Source organism: Lepidochelys olivacea (assembly GCF_965140295.1).
Source record: "Lepidochelys olivacea isolate rLepOli2 genome assembly, chromosome: 2".
NCBI lineage: Eukaryota > Metazoa > Chordata > Testudines > Cheloniidae > Lepidochelys > Lepidochelys olivacea.
Genome location: NC_140412.1, coordinates 106,220,659 through 106,245,014, shown reverse-complemented (window position 1 = coordinate 106,245,014; position 24,356 = coordinate 106,220,659). Strand labels below are relative to the sequence as shown.

Below are 24,356 nucleotides of genomic sequence, written 5' to 3'. Positions count from 1 at the left end.
GTTGACCTGCCTGGTTGGGAGACCGATTGTTATGGGACGGAGATGTAGGAAGCAGGCAGTAACTTAACAGGTGGTTAGCTAATGGACTGGAATTTAATATAGCTTAAAGGCTAAATCAGTGAGGTGGAGGGGGAGGTCTGGAGATAGTGATTGGGTTAGGGTTGGAGGAAAAACCTGGGATGGAATCAGCCCAGGAGAGAGAGAAAAGTGGAAAGGATAGGTGGTGGGGTGGGGAAATCACAGTGAATACCATAAGCTAAAGAATAGCATAGCTTCTTTTGAGATGCAAATTGATACAGGGAGAGAAGAGTAGATGAGATAAATAAGACATAGTTAATGAACCATCCTGGGGAACTGTGTAACCATTATCTTCCGTTCTTTCCATTCCCTCTATTACGTTCTCCTTTGTTATATCCTGTCTTAAGCTTTGCCTAGACTGGGAAAATATTGTATTAATCAGTGTTCTTGAACACTACTTACCACCTAGTGTAGGCAAAGGCATGGTGTTGAAAAACATATTCGTTATAGTTAACCCACGGGGGTGCTCACTGTATGGTGGATGTGGATAGCAGTGAGAGCAAAGGAAATGTGTAGCCATCAACACGGAGCAAATGTTGTTGTTCTTATGAAAAATGCCATGAGATCTTTTAATGTCCCTATAGAGAGTAAAAAAGATCAAAGACCCTAATTCTGCATATTTAACGTTTGGATGTGACAACTCACAGACTTAAAGTTAACCATGTACCTAAGTGTTTGCAGAATTGGAACCTAATTTGTTAAAGATGGTCTCAAAAAACCCTTTTCACAATACACCACATGGTATTTAATTATATACTTTCAGCAGTATGGTACTATTTACTGCAAACCCCCCCCCCCTTTTTTTTTTTAATGTAAAGCAATAAAATTGTTTGGCTGTTTCATTATTGTGCTGTTTCTTTGGTTTACGGTTTTCCCTCCGTCTGAGCTGAAGTGTTTCAAGGTACTTCCAAGTACAGTGAGTCTAAGTGCAACTTGATTTCACCCTCAAAGTTGAACGGTACAGTACAGATTGAATGGTACAGTTCCAAAAAATCCCATGGATAGTGTTTCAGCCATGATGGTACTTGGGACTCAGTGTGTTTTCAGTGCGATTGTTAGCATTTTTCTCTGAAATACGATTTTTTTTAAAATCTTGCATAAAATTAAGGGCTTGTCTATGGTGGGGTAATGAGCACTACATAGCTGTGAGTTCTTAAGTGCGCAAATGTGTTGTGCATTAATTGGTCCATGTGGACCTTGCTGGTGTGCGCTAAATGTTTCCCAGTGCACTTTAACATAGTGCGAACCAACAGTGCTTGCACAGACCAGTTAATGCACAACAGTTTCGTGCTCTTTAGAATCATACCTCCACAGGGCACATCAACCCAAACCCTAAAATTCTGGTTTAAATCATGAAAAGGCTATAAGATTAAGTCTGAAACTGCTGTTTTCACATTTACTGGGCTTTAGTTATTACAGAGGTCTCTAAATAGAAGATAACTTACTTAAGTAAATTGGAAATGAAGGCGAATCAAGGGAATTTGAGAAGTAACATGGTATACAATACCAATAATATTTCTGTATCATCTTTCATCTGTGTATGTCTAAGAGTTTTGCAAACATAGATCTTGCAACAGCTCTGAGAAGGAGGGGAAAATTCCCTTTTTATAATGTGAAACTAAGGCGCACAGAAGTTAAGTGACTTACCCAAGGTCAAACAGCAAGCCAGTGGAAGAACTTGAAATAGCGCCTTAAAGTCCTGACTCCCAGTCTTCTGTTCTACTGCTAGACTATATTCTCTGAAAAGTCGCTGTGAAGATGGTGCCATCTTAAGCAATTGATCTGCTGCTTGTACGTATTCAGTTATATCTGCCCGCTTTAGTGATTGAACATACGTTTAGTAGAGCTGGATGTAACAATTTCATCCAGGGTTCTCAGTTTGCTTGAAGTTTCAGTATGTCAGAATTTGCTTTAGTTTATAATCGGAATGAAACCAAATGTTAATTAAACTTACCATAAACAAGAAAAACTTTTCCTCCTCCCCCCCCCGCCCAATTTAGTTTCAGAAACACTGAAACATGGTGATCCCAAAACACAATATGTGAAATTGACCTTCTTGACGGTTTCACTGCCGCTAAATAGTGATGATCTCAGCAACTGCCTGGACTCCCAGGATCTGCAGCTTCGGGCAGCCCTGCTATGGTCTTCCTAGGTCTTCCAGGCTACTGGGCTGCCCTGGAGCTGTAGCCTGTGCTAGGCCTTCCATGCTCCCAGCTCCACAGCAGGGTGTCTGGCAACCCTGCTGTGCCGTGGAGCTCCAGCTGGAGCCTAGGCTTTCAGAAGTCTAGGTTCCCCACTCGGCAGCAGAAATCCTGGCAGCACTGCCATGGAGCTGGGAATCTAGCAGCTTGGAGAGCTCCTGCTCCAGCCAGGACTCTGGGGGCTGGCAGCTCTCTGCTGCAGAGCTGAAGATCCTGGAACATGAACTCTGGCAGTTTTCCAGTGCCCCATTCAGTTTTGCCTATGCATTTCCATTGAAGAGAATGGTTGCACAGGTGTTACTGAGGGCATAATTAGAACACAGTGGGGTTGCACAGGTGTAATGAGGACAACATTTGGCCTACAGTGTCTTTTATTACTGCTGATAATTTATGAGAAGAAAAGAATTAACACTGATTCTAAGATCCTAGGGGGTATTTACGGCACTGGCAGTATGCCATGCCTGCATAGTAGCTTTTGAGGGAGCTTTGACAGAAAATGGAAGCTTTAGGAAGCTGTTGCTGAGCTTACACAGCAGCAATTTCTCCAAGTTACTTTTTCGGCTGTTAAAATGAAAATAAATGAATTAATCAGTAGAAAAGGACGGAATCTACCGCTCAGATCGAGGGGCCGGTATGATGTGGTTTACATGAAGGATTACCTGGGCTCGAAATAGTGCTTTGAAATTCTCAGCATGGATAAACTGAGAATTGTCTGTATGTTAACATGTGTTTGAAATGCCATACTTCAGGGGGAACAGAATGGGTGAAGTTTATGTAGAAACAGCTGACTAGCAGTTGCTTGTTCATACTGTGAAAAGGAGTTTGCAGCATTTGTGGCATGTATGTGAATAAGCTGGAGGTCATTTCATTCACATGCTTTTAGGCTGTGACATCACCTGGTCATGATGACAATGGCATCATGCGCTACGGTAATGATACAGCTGAGTGGGGACTCCCAAGGCAATGACGGGCATGCCCTGATGATGGCTATGTTTGTGTGATGAAAGTAATACTGTATAATGCAATGTACCTTCGCCAAGTGAAAATGTAGATTTTCAAGTAATGGATGTTTAACTTCAAAAACTAAATACTATGTTCTAAGGGAAAATACTGTTGATCTGCTCCAAGGTTAATCGCAGCATGATTCTAGTGCACCATACACTTTAAAAAAAATATATATATATTTCCTGCAAATTTTTGGGAAATAGTCTGTGCTGTACTGCCATGATAGCTCTCTAATGTTGTAATCATTAATGTTCTTCTGATGAAAATGCAGGAAATGTGTCTGTGGTGAACACAATTAAACGTTGATACACAATCTGTTTTACTGTGTATTTATTTGCATTACATCCCTTCCGAATTCGCTGCAGGACTCTAACTATAACATAAAGAGTTACACGGTCATTGCCATTTAAGAGTAACATAATTGCTGTGTTCTGTTTTAATATGGCTCTTTGAATTATTGGTGGTGTTACTGCTTGGGTTTTGTTGTGAATTTGGTGTTTTATAATACTTCTAATCTTGATCTTTTTCAGAGCACTCTTATTAGGCTTGGCTTGTAATCCGAACCTGAAAGAGGTGTCTTTAGATCTCAGTAGCTGTGAGGTAAGAATACTGTATCAGAACAAGTTGGAAAGCAGCAATTACTTGGAATTACTCTTTTCCTCAGATACATGGAACCATTTGCTCCTCTTCTGTAGTTAAAAGATATAGAAAAGATCAATTATTTTTATAAAAATGAGCTGATATATATATATATATATATATATATATATATAGTGCCAACCAAATAGGAGTAAAACTATTTGTGGTGGGCTTGGCTGGTAATGCTCATTGCAAAGATTTTTCTAGATGATGCAGAGCACTGCACTGTTAGAGGCATGGCATCCCCTGTAAAATGGAGTTGTAATGTAAAGTGGGCTTTTCTAAACCCCAGGCAACCTGAGCTGAATGGGTAGCAGCAAGCTGCATATCTTGAAGCTCTTACTGCAGTCTGACTCTCTTCTCCCCAATTTCTCTTTGAGCCCTGCACCCCTTCCCAGATTCACTCTCAGATGTTGTAAGAAACTCTGGTTTTCTAGTTCCAGTTGGAACCTCTTGTCGGAGATTATTGAAACATCTCTTTCACTTTAAGAGGCCTGGTTCAGATGTTCTTCGAATTTTTCCACAATAAATAAATAAAGCACCCTTGTTTATAATAATCCATTGGAAGTTTGAAGCTAGAGTTCACTACTTTGCTTCGGTTCTCTACCCTTTCCACAGGCTGGAGCTTGTTGTGTGCTGAGCACTCTTTTGAGGTACTTGGCATGCTATCTCATAGAACTACTTAGCATTGCTCAGGATAAAGACCCAGTTGCATTCACTAGATGGTTCCTATGAGTGCTGCATAGATAAAAGATCACTGAAGAAGTTGGGGAAAGGAGGAGAATCACTCACTCAGCAACTGTGTGGACTTTGCAAACAAATATGAGAACAAAAGAGTAGTCTGAACTTTAGTCCTCCTAAGCTTAGCAGTGAAAACCCCAGAGGAAAGAGCCCACAGTTTTTTGTAAAGGTGACTTGAATGTCCTAGTGGTGGGGCATCCATAGTGTGATATGTATGGAATGCTGTTTGTATCAATTTCAAACTAAGCTGTATACTGGCATCTCTGGACCAGATGCATAATGTCTTGGTAGCAGGGGTGTAGTTTGGGGGAGGTAGATGGGACATTGCCTTCCAAAATGGCAAGCCTCAGGCAGGCATGGAATTTGCTCCCTTCCATCCCCCCATGCAGCCCTGTTGGGCTGACTGGAGCTGCCCCGCCAAATATAGAAGTAAAACTATGCCTGTGCTTGGTAGCCAGTATGAAGAAAGGGAATTAATTAGTGGAGATTTCTTGAGAAAAGAGGATAGGAAAAGTTGAGGCTAGTTGGCCTGAAAATAAGTCCTCGTGAGCTGTTCTGGTTTGTGTGTGCTTTCACATGACATACCTATTCACGTTGCATCGTCCCCATCCGTCTGATTTTTGTGAGCAGTCAGAGCACTGAAATGTACAAAAATCCTGCTCTCTGAAGTGCTTCTCGAGAGTAAAGCACACTGAGAGAGCAGAGGTTCAGCTCGCTACCTGCACCTCCAATAATCATATAAGCCAGAGTTTGGTTTTGGTGGGTCTCCTAAAAGAGAAGTTGGTAGCACTCATTTGGGGAGAACTGGTGGATTTTTTTCAAGATTTAAATAAAAAAGTATGTTTGACATATCTTAAATTCTGGGCCTGTCAAATCTGACTCTTCCCCTCCAAATAGGAGAGAGCTCAACTTGATGAATATAATTGAAGTGCAGAAATCCTTATCCTATGCTATGTTGTTGTCTGATAATTGATCACACGGTAAAGAGTGGGAATTACATTAGGAGTTTCCCTGATGAGAGAGAAACAACCTATTTTTGAATGCATTTAGTACTTTGTTTTGATCTATTGTATTCTTTTGAAACCATTTTCTTTTAAAGAGCAGTAGTGTGTAAATTGCAAATAAGATAGCTTTCAAGTCAGGAAGAGGGAGGGAGGGAGGAATGGGGGGTGTAGTTTCAAAGTCCATTTTTTAAAATATGGAGTCCTGTTTTTTTTGTTTTTTTGTTTTGTTTTTTTTAAGAGTAGTTGACTTTCGTGATTGTAAATTACATACATAATTTTGCTGGAGTTCACGGGAAGGAAGACACAAACGTGGCTTTAAGGGCTGGCATTAATGGGGGCAGTTTTTGGAATTAGGCAATTTCTGCAGTCGGTAGAGGAGAAAGCTAAACCACCAGGGCCTGGGGGTGGAGGGAAGCCCCTCAGTTGGGGGGCCATGCTATGTTGAACACTGAGCCAAGTCTGATCATGGCATATACCTATCACCTTGTGAGCCCTCTTCCACATCTTGTGCAGAGAGGCTGGCCCCTTTCTCACCGCTGTCTTTCTTAATTAAACTGTCCAAGCCTGTACTGGTACTGTGGTTCCTGACCCATGGGAAGACGTATATCCCAGGAGTAATGCCAGAGTCAGGAGAAGATGTTCTCTTCTACCTTCTGGTGACTTAAATAGGCTTCCTGCTTAGCTTAGTTTGAAGGATTGCTTCCCCCAAGACAAAATGTGAACTTAAAACAGCTGTAAAAGAGAAAATCAAGCCAGTCAGTCAACTGACATTTCTCCATAGTCCCTTGCCCTGACTTGTCTCCCCATGACTAAACCGCATCCATCCTCTTGTGCTTTTAAAAAAAAAGTTATGCTTGCAACAATCTCATCCATAATGTAGGGTAGGAAGCACCCTGACAGGAGCTGAGATTGGTTAGATCTCTGACCTCGTTAGACCTCTGACTCGCTCTGGATGAGCAATCAGCGCAGCCTTTGCCCAGCAATAAAGTCTGTGAGCCAGTTTCCCTCCTCTCTCCCAACTCCAGCTCCTGTGAGGGTGTAGCAGTAAGAGGCAGGAAGCCCTGATGCTTCCACCTTTGTCCTTCCTTCTCCCTGCTCATGCAAAGTTGTATCCAGGCTGCAGGGCCGGGGGCCTTAATTCTGCATGGAAAGATAAATTTCTCCTTTCCGCTCTTTCTTTTCTCTTTTTATTTGCCAGCACATCAAATTTCTGGTGTACTAACTCCAATCCAGAGCTTGATTGTTTTATATTGCTAATTTTATTATGAAAACTGCAGTTTTATTTCTACCTGCTCAGCACTGATATATTTCACTCTTTTTCCCTTCTGCTTCACTTAGCTTGGTCACTGTGTAAGTACCCTCCGTGCATTACCTTCAGCATATTAACCGTTAAATTAGTAAGCACTTTGTTTTCACTCCCCGCATACTGGTACATTATAGCTTCTGCTGTGCTTTCTGCTTTTTAATTGCTGAAAAGCTGGTTCTTAATATGTGATGTATTGGTATTTGTTATCTCTGAAGTATGGACACAGGATGTGGGGTTTTATATCCTGTCATGGGTCAAGTTTACAAAGGACTGTAAACCTAATCTTTACTTTTGTACACTCTGTCTTTTGTGGGAGCAAATAATATAATTTTGACTCTCTCTGACTTTTGGGATCAAATGTTTCTTTACCCTTACATTAAGTAGACATCAATATTCTTATATTTGTGTCCCCTAAAATTGCAAATATAAAATTGTGGATGCAAACTTAAAAGCTGCCCTTGAAAAATTGTTCCTGTGTGTATTTAAAGCATGCACAGAATTAGCATTTAAGCCCTATTTTGGATGTAATTTTGGCGCAGAGAAATTGTACCATACTATTGATTGATACAGAATCCCTTTCGAAATTCTTATAAAGTTTTTTTAATTCAAAAAGAAATTCTGAGTACAGAAACTGACAGTGTGTTGAAATGTAGCCAATAAAAAATGTGCTCAGAGAAATGTTTGTCTAAGTTATACTTTCTTTTTTATGTAACACGAGTTCAAGTCCGAGCAAAGCCAAATTTATAATATGCCACTAAGATGTCCATATTTTTAAAAAGACAAATTAAATAAAGGCCGAGTCCATATAATATGTCAGTTCCACTGGCTTAACAATAATTAATGTGGCAGGTTGTGTAAAAGGGTTGTCTAGTAGCGTGTGAGTCAGTGAGCAAATTCCAAAGTGAAGTGGAATGATTCTGGCACGCATATTGCAAGTGTTACAAATGCTGTTAGTAAATTAGAGATGGACTAAAGCTGCACAAATTTTGATCCAGATTTAGATTTTTAACTCCACCAGTTCCAGGAGGGTTTGGATCCGGGGTTTCTTTCAGTCCATTGAAAAAAGAAGGGCTGTGTACAAAATGTCCTTCTTGGTTTAGGCGTATTTTATATTTAAGATTTTAGCTTGGCCCCATCACTGTAATAAAAGTCGAAATTGGGGCATTAAGCTCTTTGTCCACCGATGAGAAATCTACAACCTTTCTTAAAAATTGCTAGAACAGTTAACTGAAAAATATTGCTACAAAATATTAGTGAAATATTGCTACAAAATATTAGTGAATCTGGATTAGAGCTGGGTTAAAGGACCATTTTTGCTTAGAGAATATTCACAAAAATCTGCCAATTTGGTTCAGGATATTTGGTCAAATCTACAAATAAGGTGAAATGTTGCCCCTTTTTTATGCATAGCAATATAACAGAGACAGTACTTTTCCCCCCGATGGGTGAAATGGCAGCTTTATGCTTATAAATCCTGTCTTTTGGTTTCATGAAAACCAGAAAATAGTTTGGAGTGACAAATATAAAATGTATCATTACTGTCTTTTTTTGTAGTGGTCCTACTCTGGGTGATGTTTATGTAGGGAAGACATGATTGTGTTGCATTAATAAGAAATATGAAAATGTTTTTCCTTCTTGGAAAATGTTACTTTAGTATGCAATTCGTAGAAATGGTCAATAGTTTTTAACCTTTTAAAGTCTGTGGTTTTAATAATTTGTATCCCTGCCTTTGAAGCCTTTTCAGAAATTTCACTAAATCTTGAAACTGTATTTTAATATGCTGCAATAATTCAGATTAATAATGCAGTGCTCTAAACCACACAAGTAATCCTTTCTGTCGTAATGTTTTTCTCCATCCCCATTTTGAATAAGGAAAAGCTCATCTTCTGATTCTTGCTGTTATGATTTTATTAAAGTGTTATAGCTGTTATAAAGCTTTTTAAAAAGTCATGATTGGTCAAAAAAGGCCAAACCCCTGCTGATCCTTGACTTGTTGCTATTTATCACCAACTCCCTTCTCTCTGCTGCACATAGCACCTTGCTTTGGTGCTTAGAGGTAGTAGAAGGCTCTTACTGTAAAACTTTGTCTGTAGAATTCAAGGATGGAAAGGAATGCATAATATCTTTGGCTTTTATGTTGATTGATATCCATTCTTCCCAATAGGAACATAAAAGCACTTAAATGTTTTTACAATAAGGCAAGCAGCAAAACCCTGAAGTCTCTGCCAGCTTGAAGAGTGAAAGGGGGTTTGTCAGTACCACTTAAACACATCCCTGGTTAAGCTTCTGTCCAATACTTGTTACCAGAAAAGAGAGAGAATTTTACTCTTTTATTATATGCATATCACGAGAGATAAGCATAGAGATTTTTGTGTAGGCTGTAGCATTAATGTCAACAAGTTATAATGTTGTTGCTATTTTTGCTCTATGTGGTATCCTTTATATTTACAAAACTCCTGCTGCTATTTTCTGTTATCAAAATACCTTAATTAGTTGCAGATGTTTTGTCTGTCTCTAGTTGAGATCTGGAGGTGCACAAGTTCTGGAAGGGTGCATAGCAGAAGTACACAATATCACCAGCCTAGACATTTCAGACAATGGTAAGTACATATAAAAGGGGTGAAAGGTAATGCATGCCCTGAAGCTGATTAAGAAATGCTACTTAAATAATTTTATACCATGATGTAATAATGTTTATGTACCATAGGGCTTTGTGTGGGGTTTTTCAATATCACAACAGGTTTTATTAAGAATGGCATCAAAACAAAGTGTGTCCTTGGCTTTGTTTAAGCTTAAGATAGCTGAATCCGAAAGTTATCCAGTGCCTAGTAAGTTTCATCAGCTGAAACATTACCTTTATCAATATGGTAGCCAGATTTCAGCATATTCATTTTCTCACCCAAGAACAGACTGAAATGCAGCCTGTTTTAGCAGGTTGGTTTATTCAAAAGCTTCTTACATTAGCCTCTTTGTATCTGGAGGCTGAAAGAGCACGTTGGTACATATAACTGTTGAGATTGGCAATGTAGCATATTCCTCTAATTCTCAAAGCCAAGGAACAGAAAAGATCTCCATTGCTTAACAAAGAGAAGAATGTTTGTCCTAGTCTTCCGCTGGAGGAGTGAGGTTTAGGGATTAAATCCTCCTCCTCTTTTTTTTGCTGTGTGTGCAGTTGCTGATTAGCGGAGAGCTTTTAAATGGTTTGATTACAAACAATAGAGTTGCCTTGTGGAACAATGGAAAATGAAAGGAGACCAAAAGATTTAAAAATAAAAGAATTTAAAAGAAGTGTTCCAGAGTCATTTAAATTGACATGTTGGTGTAAAGTCACTCAAGTGAATGTGGTTTTGTTGATTCAACCCCGTCTAGCAAATGGAGTGTGTTTTTAATTCTGCATTTAATCTGATTCCTCACAGGCCTAGAATCTGATCTCTCGACACTTGTAATCTGGCTTAGTAAAAATCGATCAATAAGACACTTGGCGTTAGGCAAAAATTTTAACAACATGAAATCCAAGTAAGGTTTTTATTATTTTTTTAAAGACTAGCAAAATTGATAGCGAAAAGCTGCTGATTTTAATTGTCTCTATCACTTTTTGCCCTGCAGAAATCTTACTCCTGTACTTGATAATTTAGTACAGATGATTCAAGATGAGGATTCAGTGAGTACCCTTTACCTTACTATAATAATGCATATTTTATGTAGCATCATCCTTGCAGTTTACCACTGGTTTACTACTGTGAAATTATTTGCTGCCTGTTATTTTGACAACATTATAAAAACATATTTTGTTTGTTCTGATATTTGTTTTGTTAAATAAGAAATTAGCTTTAAATTGTAATTGGGATTACATATAACTAAAGGGGGATCTGTTTTTCACTTAGTGCATGCTCAGAGCTCTCTTTATGCAGTAATAGAAGATGCACATTGGAAGAATAATCTATTCCAAAATGTTTGAAGTTCTTAACCTAGTTTTCTGTAAGTCATACAATCCGATAGGCACAGATTTTAGACATTTTCATTTCTCAGTAGAAGATTGCAACCCTAGTTTTTTTGGGGGGTGGGGTGAGGAGAGGTATTTCCTCATACTGTTCTTGATTACCACATTTTTTGCTCAATAGCATACAGAATTGCTGCATCCGCCCATCAAAATCTCTTTCACCCAAGAAAAACTGAAGAAAACTAGAAGAAATTAAAGGAACATTTTTCTTTATATATTTATTATTTTCTTCACATTCTCTCAGTACAGTACTTCAGTGGGTAATTTTAATGCATCTTTGCATTGAGTGCTCCATTGGCAGCCTGTCCTACAGTCTTCCTTTCCAACCCTTCCCCAAATTTCAAAAGAACCTTTGTTGGCTGGACTTTGCTCCCCTGTTGCCCTATGTGCGTTGTTCCTGGGTTGGCCAGAAGAGATTTCTTAGGGATGCTGACTTCTCTCTGCTCTGCTTTGCTCTGCTCTATATAGGTTTTTGTAGCATGTTTATCACCTTCTTCAGTTCCTTCTCTTCTCTGTCTCCCTCAAATTACAAGTAAGCTCTGCTTTCTCCAGCCTCCAAGAATAACTAACTCTTGACTCCAGCTGCTGGCCCACCTCCTTTATTCCCTTCACCTCCAAGTTCATTGAATCCACAGTCTGTAACCATTATTTCTATTTCCTCTCCTTCTGGACTACTCCAGTCTAACATCTGTCTTCTCCACTCCTTTGAAACTGCTTTTGCCAAGATTTCTAATGACTGATTATTTCCTGGCCAGATCTTAGGACCTCTACTCCATCCTCTCCTTCTTGACCTCTCAGCTGCTCCTCCCACTCCCTCTATTCATACGGGTCAAACAGGGTTCTGTCCGGCCCTCACCATCTCCTGTCTTGATTGTTAGAGCCTTCTCCTCTCTACCTACCCTGGCTCCTGTACTGTACTCTCCATTTCATGCATAATGCAGAGACTAACACTCTTTGGATCCATGTGCTGACTCGCTCTCCTCCTCAGCATCAACTCCAAGATCCTTGTCCTCATTTTTAAGGCTCTGTATAACTGCTTCTCCCCTTCCTACTTATCTGACTTCACCTGAAAGCCATCTTCAGGCTTTCTTCCATGTCCCTCCTGAACTGATACACAACATGCCCTCACCCTCTCTTAAGTCCAGAGCAGTCCCTAGGATGAGTGGAGGGCCCGGGACAAATCAGCCCCCGCCATAGGTGTGGGAACTACGGGTGCAGGGGTGCTGCAGCATCATCCCTGGGCTCCCGGCATTATGCGTCCAGGGTCTTGGCTGCCACGCCACGCACTCAGGGTCTTGGCTGCCCAAAGCTCAGGGCCCAGAGCAGTCACCCCGATTCACCGTACCCAAGGGACAGCGCTGCTTAAGTCACTTCCTGCCTTCAAACACCCTTCTCCAGTGACAAAGGAAGTAAGCCAATTAAGTCATTTATTTAGACATTTGAAAAAATGTCCTCTTCTTTGTTCTGTGCACTAATCTTCAGTGCAGAACCATGTGATCTTATTTTTGTAATCCTGTGTCTACTCCCCCCAACCCCCTCCCTACAGTTTTATTATCTCTCTTTGCATCATGTTCGCAATTAGTTTGTAAATTTCTCGGGGCAGGGATCTTGTTATTAATCTGCATTATGAGGTGCCTGGTATATTCATGGGTGCCGAAAACAACAACAAAACTGTCTTCTAGCATCTGAAGGATCTAGCTCATAAGCCCGAACTCTGTTGTCCTGTGTGTGAACAAGCTGTTTCAGACAGACTCTAAGAATGACTCTCTGTCCATGCTGAGGTACTCCTGAAATGGAGGTATCTTCACTTTCACATGCTTGCCAATATTGTAAAATGATCCTCTCATTTTCAGTTCTTTTGTTTTTCTTAATCATAACTGTTACTTAACTAATGGTTGAAAAAGATTATCTGCTGTTTTGTAGTACCTGATGTTAAGAATACTGGGGGGAGAGTTTATAATCTGAAAGAACCCCCTGCAAAATAATTCTTCAGATATTTATACATACTTTAAACAGAGCTATTGCTATGTTGAAATATAGAGAGCATGTTACTTAGCTGTGTAGTGTTTTAAAGGCTCTGTTGTTTTCATACCATTGATAGAGAAGCAGGATACTAATTGTTGGTTTTTTCCTCCCCTGCTGAATGACTAATGAATGAAATGCTTTAAATGTTTAGTAGTTTGGTAAAATGACTGAAGAAATGCAACCAGCCACTCACATTTTTCTACACAATTTTTAAAACAACCAGCAAAATACCAGGTGTTGAAGATGCATGAGAATACAATACCTGAATTGTATTTTTTTTTTAAATCTATAAATAGATCTTGTACTGCACAGCCCATAAAAACTTTTATTTCCTCACACTGCAGTAAAGGCTCAGGGGCTGTATAATTATCATACTTTATTCTTTCCCGCTGCAGAAAAATGGATGCTGCACTGCTGGCTAAACATTACTCAAACTGATGGTTGAACCTCCTGTAAGGGGTTGAATGCCCTCAGTTCTGATGTCAGTGGAGGGTGCTCAGCACTTCACAGGAGACTCTCTGCACCTTGCAGGATTTGGTCCTTTGAGTTTTTTTAAAGCATTTGTATTCTTAGATTAAATAAATTGAATTTGATAATTAACCCCCAAGTGTACCTAGCAAGTGTGTGGCAGTACCAAATGTATATGGTCTCTAATTACATTCTTTAGGATAAGAAATGTTTTTCCCCCTATTCCCTCCCTGAATAAGATTAATTTGAAAGATGTTTAATGTAGCAGTTCAACATCCATTTTCTGCAGCAGGAAAGAAGAAAGTGTGTGTTTGATATCAAGCTCCCAATATGCATCTGAAATCATAGGGTGCTGCTGGGGAATAAAAGTTTTTATGGTCTGTGCAGAATTGAATCTATTTATACAGGATTTTTTTAAAAGGAAATATTCAGTTCAGATATTGCATTCTCATGCATATTTAACACCTGGTCTCTTTTTTTTTTGATTTTGTAGAGTAACGTTTGCTCCTGATTGAATTTTTGCACTCATGATACCAGATCATTTAAAGCATTTCACTCATTACTCATTCAGTAGGGGCAAGGGAAAGACGCAAGAAAACCAGTTAGTAATTCACCTACCTCTCTGTCAATAGTGTGAAAATGAAAGCGTTTAAATGCATCACATGCTGTGAATAACATGCTGTCTATATTTGTAACGTGGCAATACCATATGTATAAAGAGCTGAAGCATTACGTTACAGGGAATTGTTTCAGACTACGAATTCTCCCTTCAGGGTTTAAATAGAGGTGGACAGGAAACAGTTTTCCCATCCTGTGAGGATTTTGAAAACATTTCCAATCCCAAATTACAGCAAAAATGTTGAAAATTTTCATCAGGCAAAAATGCCCATCCTCCTACCCCCAAATCAGATTGGGTCAATTGTTTTAATTTTTGACCTTTTTTCGAAGTTATAAATTAACTTAAATTTCTAAATAAATGGTTGTTTCAACCTGAAAACCAGAAATTTTTCAGTTCAGATATGTCAAAATGGCATTTTTTTTCAAAAAAAATTTCGAAACAGAAAATTTGTCAAGGCCGACCCTTTCCAGTGAACAGTTTTGTTCACTGACTTGGCATTTTTCAATGTGAGACGTTTTGTAAAAATAGTTCCCAACCTTCTCTAGTTCTGACTGCATAGTCTAAGTAAACATCAGGCTCTTCAGAGCAACTGATGAGCTCCCTAACTAAATGCTGAAAAATTTGAATAAGTTGATAATTGTTTAAGAAAACAAAATACCAGAAAGCATAACTGGCCTCTCAACTGGTGAAAATGAAGCTGCCTTAGCTTGAGAGGTGGGCCATTATGAATGGGTTCATTCCTGCAAGCCTCATGGAAATCATTCCCACACAGGGCATCAGTTCGGGTTATGAGCTTCTTTCCTCAGCCAGCAGGAGACACAATTACTTTATGGCACTCGAGTATAGCAGATCGCTCATAATGCAGAAAAAAAAAAGAACTCTATCATGAGGAGCTAGCTGGCAAACTAATCAACTTCAGACATAAAGCAATGTGTGGGGCTAGCATGACCGTCGGGAGCAGCTGCAGGTGGAGAGACAGGGTAACAGAAATAAAGTGTCACAGTTACTCACTCAAGGCTATTGGCTAGCATGGAGAAATAAAGACATTTTTATATTCGGTGTTTAAATGTCCTGGTTGGCTCACTTCTTGTCACTCTCAGGGGAGGGGATTCAAATGAGAAAGAGATGTTCAGGTGTATCAGCTCAGCTCTAAGCATTGAGAGTTGGCAAGGAAGAAAGCGTAGGAACAGTTGTAAAAGTAGACAAGTGGATTATCTGAGCTGGCATCGTTGAGGTGGAAGGAGGGCAGTGTCATTCAAAAAATATTGGACTGAGTTTTGTAGGACTTCGAAAGTAAGGACAAGAAGCTTGAAGTTGATGCTGTGGAGAAGGGGAACTAGGGGAACATCTGAAGAAGGATGACATGGTCTGATCAGTTGGAGATGAGAGTGCTGGTTACTAGGGCCCTACCAAATTCACAGCCATGAAAAACACGTCACAGACCATGAAATCTGATCTTTTGTGTGCTTTTACCCTATACTAAACAGATTTCACGGCGGAGACCAGTGTTTCTCAAATTGGAGGTCCTGACCCAAAAGGGAGTTGCGAGGAGGGTTAAAGGTTATTTTAGGGGGGTCACGGTATTGCCACCCTCACTTCTGTGCTGACTTCAGAGCGGAGCGGCCGGGAGAGCAGCAGCTGTTGGCTGGGCATCCAACTCTGAAGGCAGCGCCCCGCCAGCAGCAGCACAATAACCTTGCAACCCTCCTCCCCAACTCCTTTTTGGGACAGGACCCCTATAATTACAACACCATGAAATTTCAGGTGAAATAGCTGAAATCATGACATTTAAGATTTTAAAAATCCTATGACCATGAAATTGACCAAAATGGACTGTGAATTTGGTAGGGCCCTACTGATTACCTTCCAGGAGACATTCAGCGTTGTGCAGGGTCAGGTCCCAAAATGGTTGTAATGTGTAATAATTTTTCCCCATTCTGAAAAAATATATAATTCAAGCACTAACAGGTCTAATTTATACGTTAAATCACTGGAGTTACAATTACTCTAGCCAGACTAGCAATTCTTTAGTAATCCAAGGATGCTGTGGTGGTATTAATTTCATTTAATGGGAGGTAAATGTCTCTAGGCTTATACTGGGAAAAGTTCAAGTGTGCATTTTTATGTTCACAAAGGTTTTACGTCCTAATTTTAAAATTAAACAAATGCAGCTTACAAGTCCTAAGCAAAGTTTAAAAGGAAAATATCTTTTCAAGACGAGAAAACTGCTGGGCTAATCAATCACTGTTCAGAAATGGTCCATTTTACTATACAACAAGCTCCACAACAGTCGAATTTTCTCCTTTTAAGAATAATTAAGATTGTATGTAGTGATGATCCCCTGCATTTTACGTTTCTGTGGCAGTGGGGTAGCTTAAGCAAGTACTGCTGGACTGATTAGTGTGTTCATGTGTCCTGTTTTTCTGCTGTGACTCTGTCTCACAGAAGCACTTAGTACCTCAATTAAACGTGTGCATCCAGTCCCAATACTATTCCAATGTGAAGTTAATATTTTTCTGACTGCATAAGGGAATAGAACAGGGAAGCACTGACAGCGCTAGGAGAATTAATAATTATTTGATAGCTGTCATTTAAAATAATCAGTGCATTGCTTTGTCAGTGTTAGACTCTTTAATTATAAACCCACTATGCCTCCAAATCTGTGTACATTCTGTCTTTATAAACATACATCTCAATGCAACATGCTTTTTGGTTATAATTTGTTGTTACTTGTCATACAGTAGTGACAAGGGGCCTGGGCTGTGTAGTGGTAGGTAGTACTGTACAAGCATTTTGGTCTCTAAAAGGGGTATTCACTTTTTGAAGGGTTATAAACTTGGTGACTGTTGAATAAAGGGAAATATTTTAAGTTATCACACATCATCAACTTTGTATTATAGTTCTCAGATGTCTTTAGTAGTTGTGATGCCACAGCAAGGTTAAGGTGATGGAAAAACGTATAATTCATAAACTATTACATTTGGCTATTTGGGGCCGCGGGGAGAAGACAAAAATGAGTCTGTGTTTGTAGGTATGTTTTTAAAAAGATATTTTTAGTATAAGTCTTTCGAGTCAATATACAGGATCCACAGCATACCAGTGCTCCATAGTGGCCCACAAGAAGCAGTTGCAGTAGTACATGTTGTTGTTTTTTTTAAAAGTACCTAAATGGAGCATAATCATGCAATGAACAATAATCACAGTGATCTTTCTACTGCGTACAGATGTGGTCCCCTCATCTCAAAAAAGATATACTGGCATTAGAAAAGGTTCAGAAAAGGGCAACTAAAATGATTACAGGTTTGGAACAGGTCCCAGATGAGGAGAGATTAAAGAGGCCAGGACTTTTCAGCTTGGAAAAGAGGAGACTAAGGGGGGATATGATAGAGGTATATAAAATCATGAGTGGTGTGGAGAAAGTGAATAAGGAAAAGTTATTTACTTGTTCCCATAATATAAGAACTAGGGGCCACCAAATGAAATTAATGGGCAGCAGGTTTAAAACAAATAAAAGGAAGTTCTTCACTCAGCGCACAGTCAACCTGAGGAACTCCTTGCCTGAGGAGGTTGTGAAGGCTACGACAATAACAGGATTTAAGAGAGAACTGGATAAATTCATGGAGGTTAAGTCCCTTAATGGCTATTAGCCAGGATGGGTAAGGAATGGTGTCCCTAGCCTCTGTTTGTCAGAGTGTGGAGATGGATGGCAGGCGAGAGATCACTTGATCATTACCTGTTAGGTTCACTCCCTCTGGGGCACCTGGCATTGGCCCCTGTTGGTAGACAGGATACTGGGCTGGATGGACCTTTGGTCTGACTCAGTATGGCCGTTCTTATGTTCTAGTCATCTTATGCGTGTCTACAAGGGACCTCTCTTAATTTCAGACTTGTCACCCATGCAGTCTTTTTTAAAGGAATGGATGTACACCCCCAACCTCTCTCCCTTCCTCTCCCCCCACCTTCCACCCCCCCCCCCCCAAAAAAGCTCTTAATGTTGAGGTTACTGTAGTAAAACAATATAAGCAAGGCACTTCAGGAATAAAGTTGTCAGATTGTTTGACTTGTTCTATTTGTATTTCAAAGATCTCAGATCATTATGTTTGTTTACCATGTTATGTTACAGTAGCTACAGTAAACACTGCAATGAATCTGTTACATAGTGTCCCCCCTGTTCCCCACCCATCCCTCTGAGAGGTTCACTAACTTCTAAGGGAGCCCTAAGAACCCTCTTTTAGTTGATGTACTAGAATGCATTCTCAGCTCTTGTTTGTTGTTTATATTGTCTATATACTCCACAGCCTTTGCAGTCACTCTCCCTGGCAGATTCCAAGCTGAAGACTGAGCTTACCATAATTATCAATGCATTGGGCAGCAATACTTCTCTTACAAAAGTGGATATTAGTGGGAACGGAATGGGAGACATGGGAGCAAAGATGCTAGCAAAAGCCCTACAGATAAACACCAAGCTCAGGTATAGCTTATTTGCATTAGAAAGGTTGTATGTTTAATAATGTTGTCATCCCTGTTGCCAGCACTCCCTTTCTCCTGTTTTCTCTTATGCAACTGACAGGAAAGTCACCTTGCAGGGTTATCAGTTCCCCAATCACCATCCTTTTTATTTAAAATAAAAATTAAGTAAATTCTCCCTGCAAAAACCTCTACAAATAAAATACATTTATTTGTGAGAATTTTAAACTGCAAAAATCTGGAAATTCTCCTTTAAGGTGGCTGTCTTAAGTTTAAATTAAATCATTTGACCACATCCATCAGTTAGTAGTGGAGGAAACAGTTTAGACAGAATAAGAATGGATACAATCCTTTCGTGATCCCTCAAGCAAAATCTAAATCCTTTTAAAGTTCAGAAGTAGCAGGATTTTAGAACTGCTTCTTCTGTGGCTCCTCTTGGTTTTCCCTGGGGGGCCGTGAGCAGGTTTCAGGGGGTCTGCCAGGCAGGACCAGTGTTAGACTCTCTGGGGCCCGGGGCAGAAAGTCTAAGCCCTGCCATGCAGAGCTGAAGTCTGGGGCCCTGAGCCCTGCCACCCAGGGCTGAAGCAGAAGCCTGAGCAACTCAGCTTCATGGGGTGTGCCGTGGGGCCCCGGGCAACTGCCCTGCTTGCTACCCCTTAGTGCTGGCCCTAGCTTTTATATGCAGAGAATCAGTTATTGTAGCGCAGGTGGGGCCATGGAGTGTTTATAGCATATTGTGGGGGCGGGGAGGGGCTCAGAAAGAAAAAGGTTGAGAACCCCTGCTGTAATGAAAGCCTACTGCAGTGCATGTCTGTGAAGAGGAAAGTTTAAATGTGGTGGAGGTACTGTAACTGAGAAATCTCTTGCCTGTGTAGGTTTAAATTAATAGCCGTCAACGTGTGTTGTCATTTTTAGTGAGGTTGCTGCTTTTGATGTATTACAAATAGAAAATATAATGCAGGATCAATTCTACATTGGAAGCAAGGTAGACAGAATAGCCTAGTAACTCTGTCCTTTATTTCTATTATTCTAAGGTTTTAATGAGTAGCTAAATTTATGTTTCTAAATGATTTTGCCCTTTACTGTGTATTTTTGGACACACACAACTGCATAACCTTACAATACAAAACTGCATTGGAGATTACTGCTCTGTTCAGTTTGTTTAAAAAGGGGAACTGCTTTTATTAATTCAATCTCTGAGCTTTGTACAATTTTGTTTCCCAACAGAACCGTAATATGGGATAAGAATAATATCACCGCACAGGGCTTCCAGGACATAGCAGTGGCATTGGAAAAGTAAGTTTAAAGGAAGATAACTGATGCAAGAGGAAATCAAGAAATATCTCCTAACAGTGCTGGGCAGGAGACAATGGGATTTAAGGGTGCTCAGCACCTCTCATTTTGGGGCCTGTTGGGACTAAATCTAAAGTAAAGCTTATGGATTCACACTGAGCTCAAAAGGGAGGAAAATGGTTCTTTCATTCTTCTTCCATGCTTCAGTGGTAGGCACTATATAATAATGTTAAAATGTGGAGGAGGTTGTATTAAACTTTTTTCTCTCCATTGATCTATGTTCTTAGCAGCCATAGTTTGTGCTTTAAAAGAAATTAGTTGTCTGAATGAAACTCTGTGTCCAATAGTCATCACCATAAAATCAGCATTTTGGTCTGTGTATCCATTAAGTAAAAGCTAATAATGAGGGTTTTGGGAACTGCAGTTGTTCATTATAATCCCTATGAAGGTGTGTAATTTTGGGATCGTTGAGATCACATATGCAGTAGCATCTGTTAGAATGACAGACTGAATTACTTTGATCTATATCCATCTCTGTCACTTTTCTGTATGTGATTATGTTTTTCAGGGGAAAAATGCAGATTTTAAATTAAGCAGCGATTGGAGTTGTTTCATATCATTAGATCCTATAGACAGGGAACAAAGAGAGTCTTTTGAAGGTGAAGATAATAGACAATTGCTAGTCTCCAGACAGGATGTTTTGCAAAAATGTACAGCTATTTGAGGTAGTATCTTAATCCTCTGTAGAATCATAACTCTTGCAGTTGGAGTTCATCAACCAGATTTCTGTTATTGGTATAGGATGCATTCATTTCCCTCAGTTTCAGTTTGTGCTTCATTTCAAAATGGAATCAGTTGTACTGATGGAGGAAATTCATAGGAATGGTCTATAATTAGAAACGAATTTTGGAGTGATTCAAGTGATATTAGTGAATAATTAAAAGAACTTGGAAAGGCTATTTATCAGCTTGCAGACCTTTATTCTTTATAGAGCAGCAACATGCATTTACAGGAGAAGTCTGATCAGAAAATATTACATATTTTTCCTGTTAACATGAGGTGCTTTTCCCCTTCAGATATGCTCAGATAAATAAACAGAAGAGGGATCCTAAAGCCAGAGGAAATGAACTAGACAGGAAAAGTAAATGGGGCAGATAGTGCTTTTTATAGACGTGACATCTCATTTACTTAGCGTGAAAGCTTAGGTCATCTTCTGTCGTCCTTAATGTTTTAATACCACAGACAGTATCACAACCCAACTCATGAATAGCAAAGCTTGAAACTCTGAAGACTGGGATTTCTGTCAGTGTTTGCTGAAAACAATTAGCCTTTAAACAAATTCATCTCAAAGACATATTGGGAACATCTTCCTCCATATGTTTCACAGAAATACATGAGACTTTGCTAGTTTTCTCGGAGAAGATAAATGTCACCCTTAACAGAATGTATTGTAAAAATATTAGATATTTTTAAAAATGTTGCTGAGACTAGATTTTTGTATTCCTACACTGGCAAAGCCAGGCTTCTGTAGTGCCATGAGTCTAATTGCACAAGATATGGAAGGAAAGCAATATAACACATGCATTTTTAAAACGTCAAAATTAGATATATTTTTCCCTTTTATGTGAAGGTCCTGTGACCTAAATGGGATTTCTGCTATGCAGTTCTATAGGATCAGTCAAAAGAAATACAGAAAGGATATCATTGTCTGTTAAGTTTTATATAAAATGTGAGTAATTTCTGTAGAATTCGGTTAAGGCCCTGGTTCAACAAAACACTTAAGAATGTAGTTGTCTATCCCCATGCAACAAGGCCCATACTTACATTCCATTGGCTTTAATAGAACTTAAGCACTGGCTTATGTGCTTTGCTGAATCAGAGCCTAAATTTCTGTAGAATTGTATGGTACTCAGCTTTATAGGACTTTCCATAAGAACTTATAAGAGAAATATCTCAATTTCCAAGGCTAATATTGCAGGAAGAGAAGCAAGTGCTGTGTACCCCCTGGGGAGCTGGGACTCTTCCCTTGCCTGTGGTATCCAGTTCAGATCACAAGACTGGAAGTATAAACTGACCATAAACCTATTCCTGTTAGAGCAGAGTAAACAGTGAATGTTATTGCAGTAACTCTGCAGTATGGAGCAGGAGTCCTGGAGAAAACATAGCATATAACAATATCATGTAGGATTATTGTAATGTGTGATACAAAGGGGCAGAGGTAGGGTTCTATGGACATCCTTCACTTCAGCGTTTCCTGGCCTTTGAGTGCTTCTCTGCAAAACTTAACAATTCTTTTAATATAGGTTTATTGGTAGGGAGTGTAATAATACACTGGATAAGCAAAGCAACACGTGTTTCAAACCTGGAAATGGACTTTATTGGATTAATGAGTTATTAGGGAAAGCTGTTCTTGTTATTAGAGAAAAATGGAGCTTGAAGAAGGAAAATAACAAGCATGAAGGGATGTTTGAGACTTCAAAGGAAGCCAAGAAAAGAGAAGTAGAGTGTGAGGATAAATATTGGTTGGTCTGATGATCAAAGTTTCGTGCAAGCTTTAAATTCTTTTTTTCCCCCTAGAGTTTAATTCAGAGATGAAAATAAATTAACATTCCAGAACAATTTTGTGTGTCGGGAAATAAATGGATTATGGAATTTTTCATAAGATGCTGTTCATCTAAAGTTCTAGCCTCATGATTATACCCATGGAGTCTCCTTGTGTTTCATATCTTTTTCTTGTCCTGGGGGCTCAAGCCTTTGCTTATTGATTGTAGCATATAAGCACTAGTAATTATAGACTGCACTGAACGTGCTATAGTAAATGACAAACCGCTGCTCGAAATCCACATTTTTTTTAAAAAAAGAGCCTTTTTCCCCCCTGCCAGGTACTTTCAACAGCTTCCATAGCAACTATCCATCTTGAGGTCTGTTATCTCTGATATTTAAAAATAGTCCATCCTAATGGAGGGCCAGTTATTGACTATTCTATAGCACATGGAGACACACAAGCTTTTGTGGTGTGGACAATTCTTTTGAAAGATAAGGCAGTAAAGTATAGGAAATAATTATATAAAATAATATTGGGTTGTGGTTGCTGCTGTATACGTTTTGGCAATTGCTATTAAAGAAAAATGCAGCAATTAGTTGCAGCTCAAGTAGCTGCATATATAGTAATATGTTAAATAGTGAATTTCACACCCGTGTTTGGAATTCTCTCTTTCTTTCTGATTATTTCCATTCAATAGGAGCTGATAATTCCTGGTCTTTCTTGTAAGTAGAAAAAAAGGTAACCCAACTCCCGGGGGGAAAGTTTTCAAAAACATAAACGGCAGCCTAGTCATCCAACTCCCATTGAAAGTCCATATCTTTACCTAGTGTATAAATATCTTTATCTCTCTAATTAGATATAGGAGGAAAATTTTCAAAGGCACAAAAGGAAGTTAAGTGCCCAGCTCCCATGGACTTTCAGAGGCAGAACCTTTGTATCTTTGAAAATCTCCCCCTATATCTAACTAGAAAGAAGAGTAAGGTTCCATTCCTGCAAATATGCATGTGCTTGACTTTAGTGTGGCTGCTCATGGAAGTAAAGTTACAGACATGTGCAAGTGTTTACAAAATCAGGGACAGAATTATTGGCAAAAAAAACTAGGAGCTGACTTTATTTGCTACTTTATGCCTTATAATTATATGTAGTAATTAGATTATTGTCTCTCATTACAGTAAAGGTTTGGTTTTTTTATTTTGTTTTAGGAATTATACTTTAAGGTTCATGCCAATACCTATGAATGATGCTTCTCAAGCACTTAAAACAAACCCTGAAAAAACAGAGGAGGCGCTGCAAAAGGTATTACATATACAATTCACTCTCAGAAAAAATGAGTAATAACTTCATGTGGTTGTAAATTGGCTGAGTAAGAATTCTTTGCTAGATTCATTGAGTATTTCATTTACATGGACATGCATGAACGTGTGGACAGGTTATGGTAATCAAGAATCATAACTGCATGGAAGGCTCTGTGTTCAAAATGATTCATTTGAGCTGAGCCATAGAATGCAATGGCTTAATAACAACGAACCACAAAATAAGGAAATACTGATTAAACTGTGTGTGTGCGCACACGCGCGCATGTATATGGTTAGAAATTGGCACGTGTGTGTATTTCTGTGTATTTAGATGGTTTTGTGCATTTTATTGCTGTTGAAGCGCAGAGAGTACTCAGCACAGTACAAGACACAAAAGACTGAGAGAGGCTGTTGTGGAATGTAGACTCGTTTTTAATTTGATGGGTAGATATCAGCATATTTACTTGATGTGTTCACGTTACGTAAACACCACACACACACCATCAAAAATTAATTTAACTGAAGTGATCTCTTGGATAAGGACTATGTTGGCAAAAATTTGTCTGTAGCTGTCTAAATCTCATGGATTATAGAACTCCCAACTTTTAATACAGTCAGTCATGCAGGCTCTACAGGAGTCATCTTGTCTATCAGGAAAAAAAAACATGGT

At 39.3% G+C, this 24,356-nt stretch overlaps 1 protein-coding gene across 5 annotated transcripts in view; it reads left to right on the top strand.

Annotated features, from left to right (window-relative positions):
* CARMIL1 (capping protein regulator and myosin 1 linker 1) overlaps positions 1-24,356 on the top strand; it is a 256,423-nt gene that overhangs the window by 155,983 nt on the left and 76,084 nt on the right. For all 5 annotated transcript variants that reach the window (XM_084621879.1, XM_084621876.1, XM_084621880.1 and 2 more), the window contains exons 17-23: positions 3,815-3,884; positions 9,493-9,574; positions 10,391-10,490; positions 10,581-10,635; positions 18,385-18,557; positions 19,781-19,849; positions 23,594-23,687. In XM_084621879.1, coding sequence (XP_084478005.1) covers positions 3,815-3,884; positions 9,493-9,574; positions 10,391-10,490; positions 10,581-10,635; positions 18,385-18,557; positions 19,781-19,849; positions 23,594-23,687 — 643 coding nt within the window. The remainder of the gene's footprint in view (positions 1-3,814; positions 3,885-9,492; positions 9,575-10,390; positions 10,491-10,580; positions 10,636-18,384; positions 18,558-19,780; positions 19,850-23,593; positions 23,688-24,356) is intronic.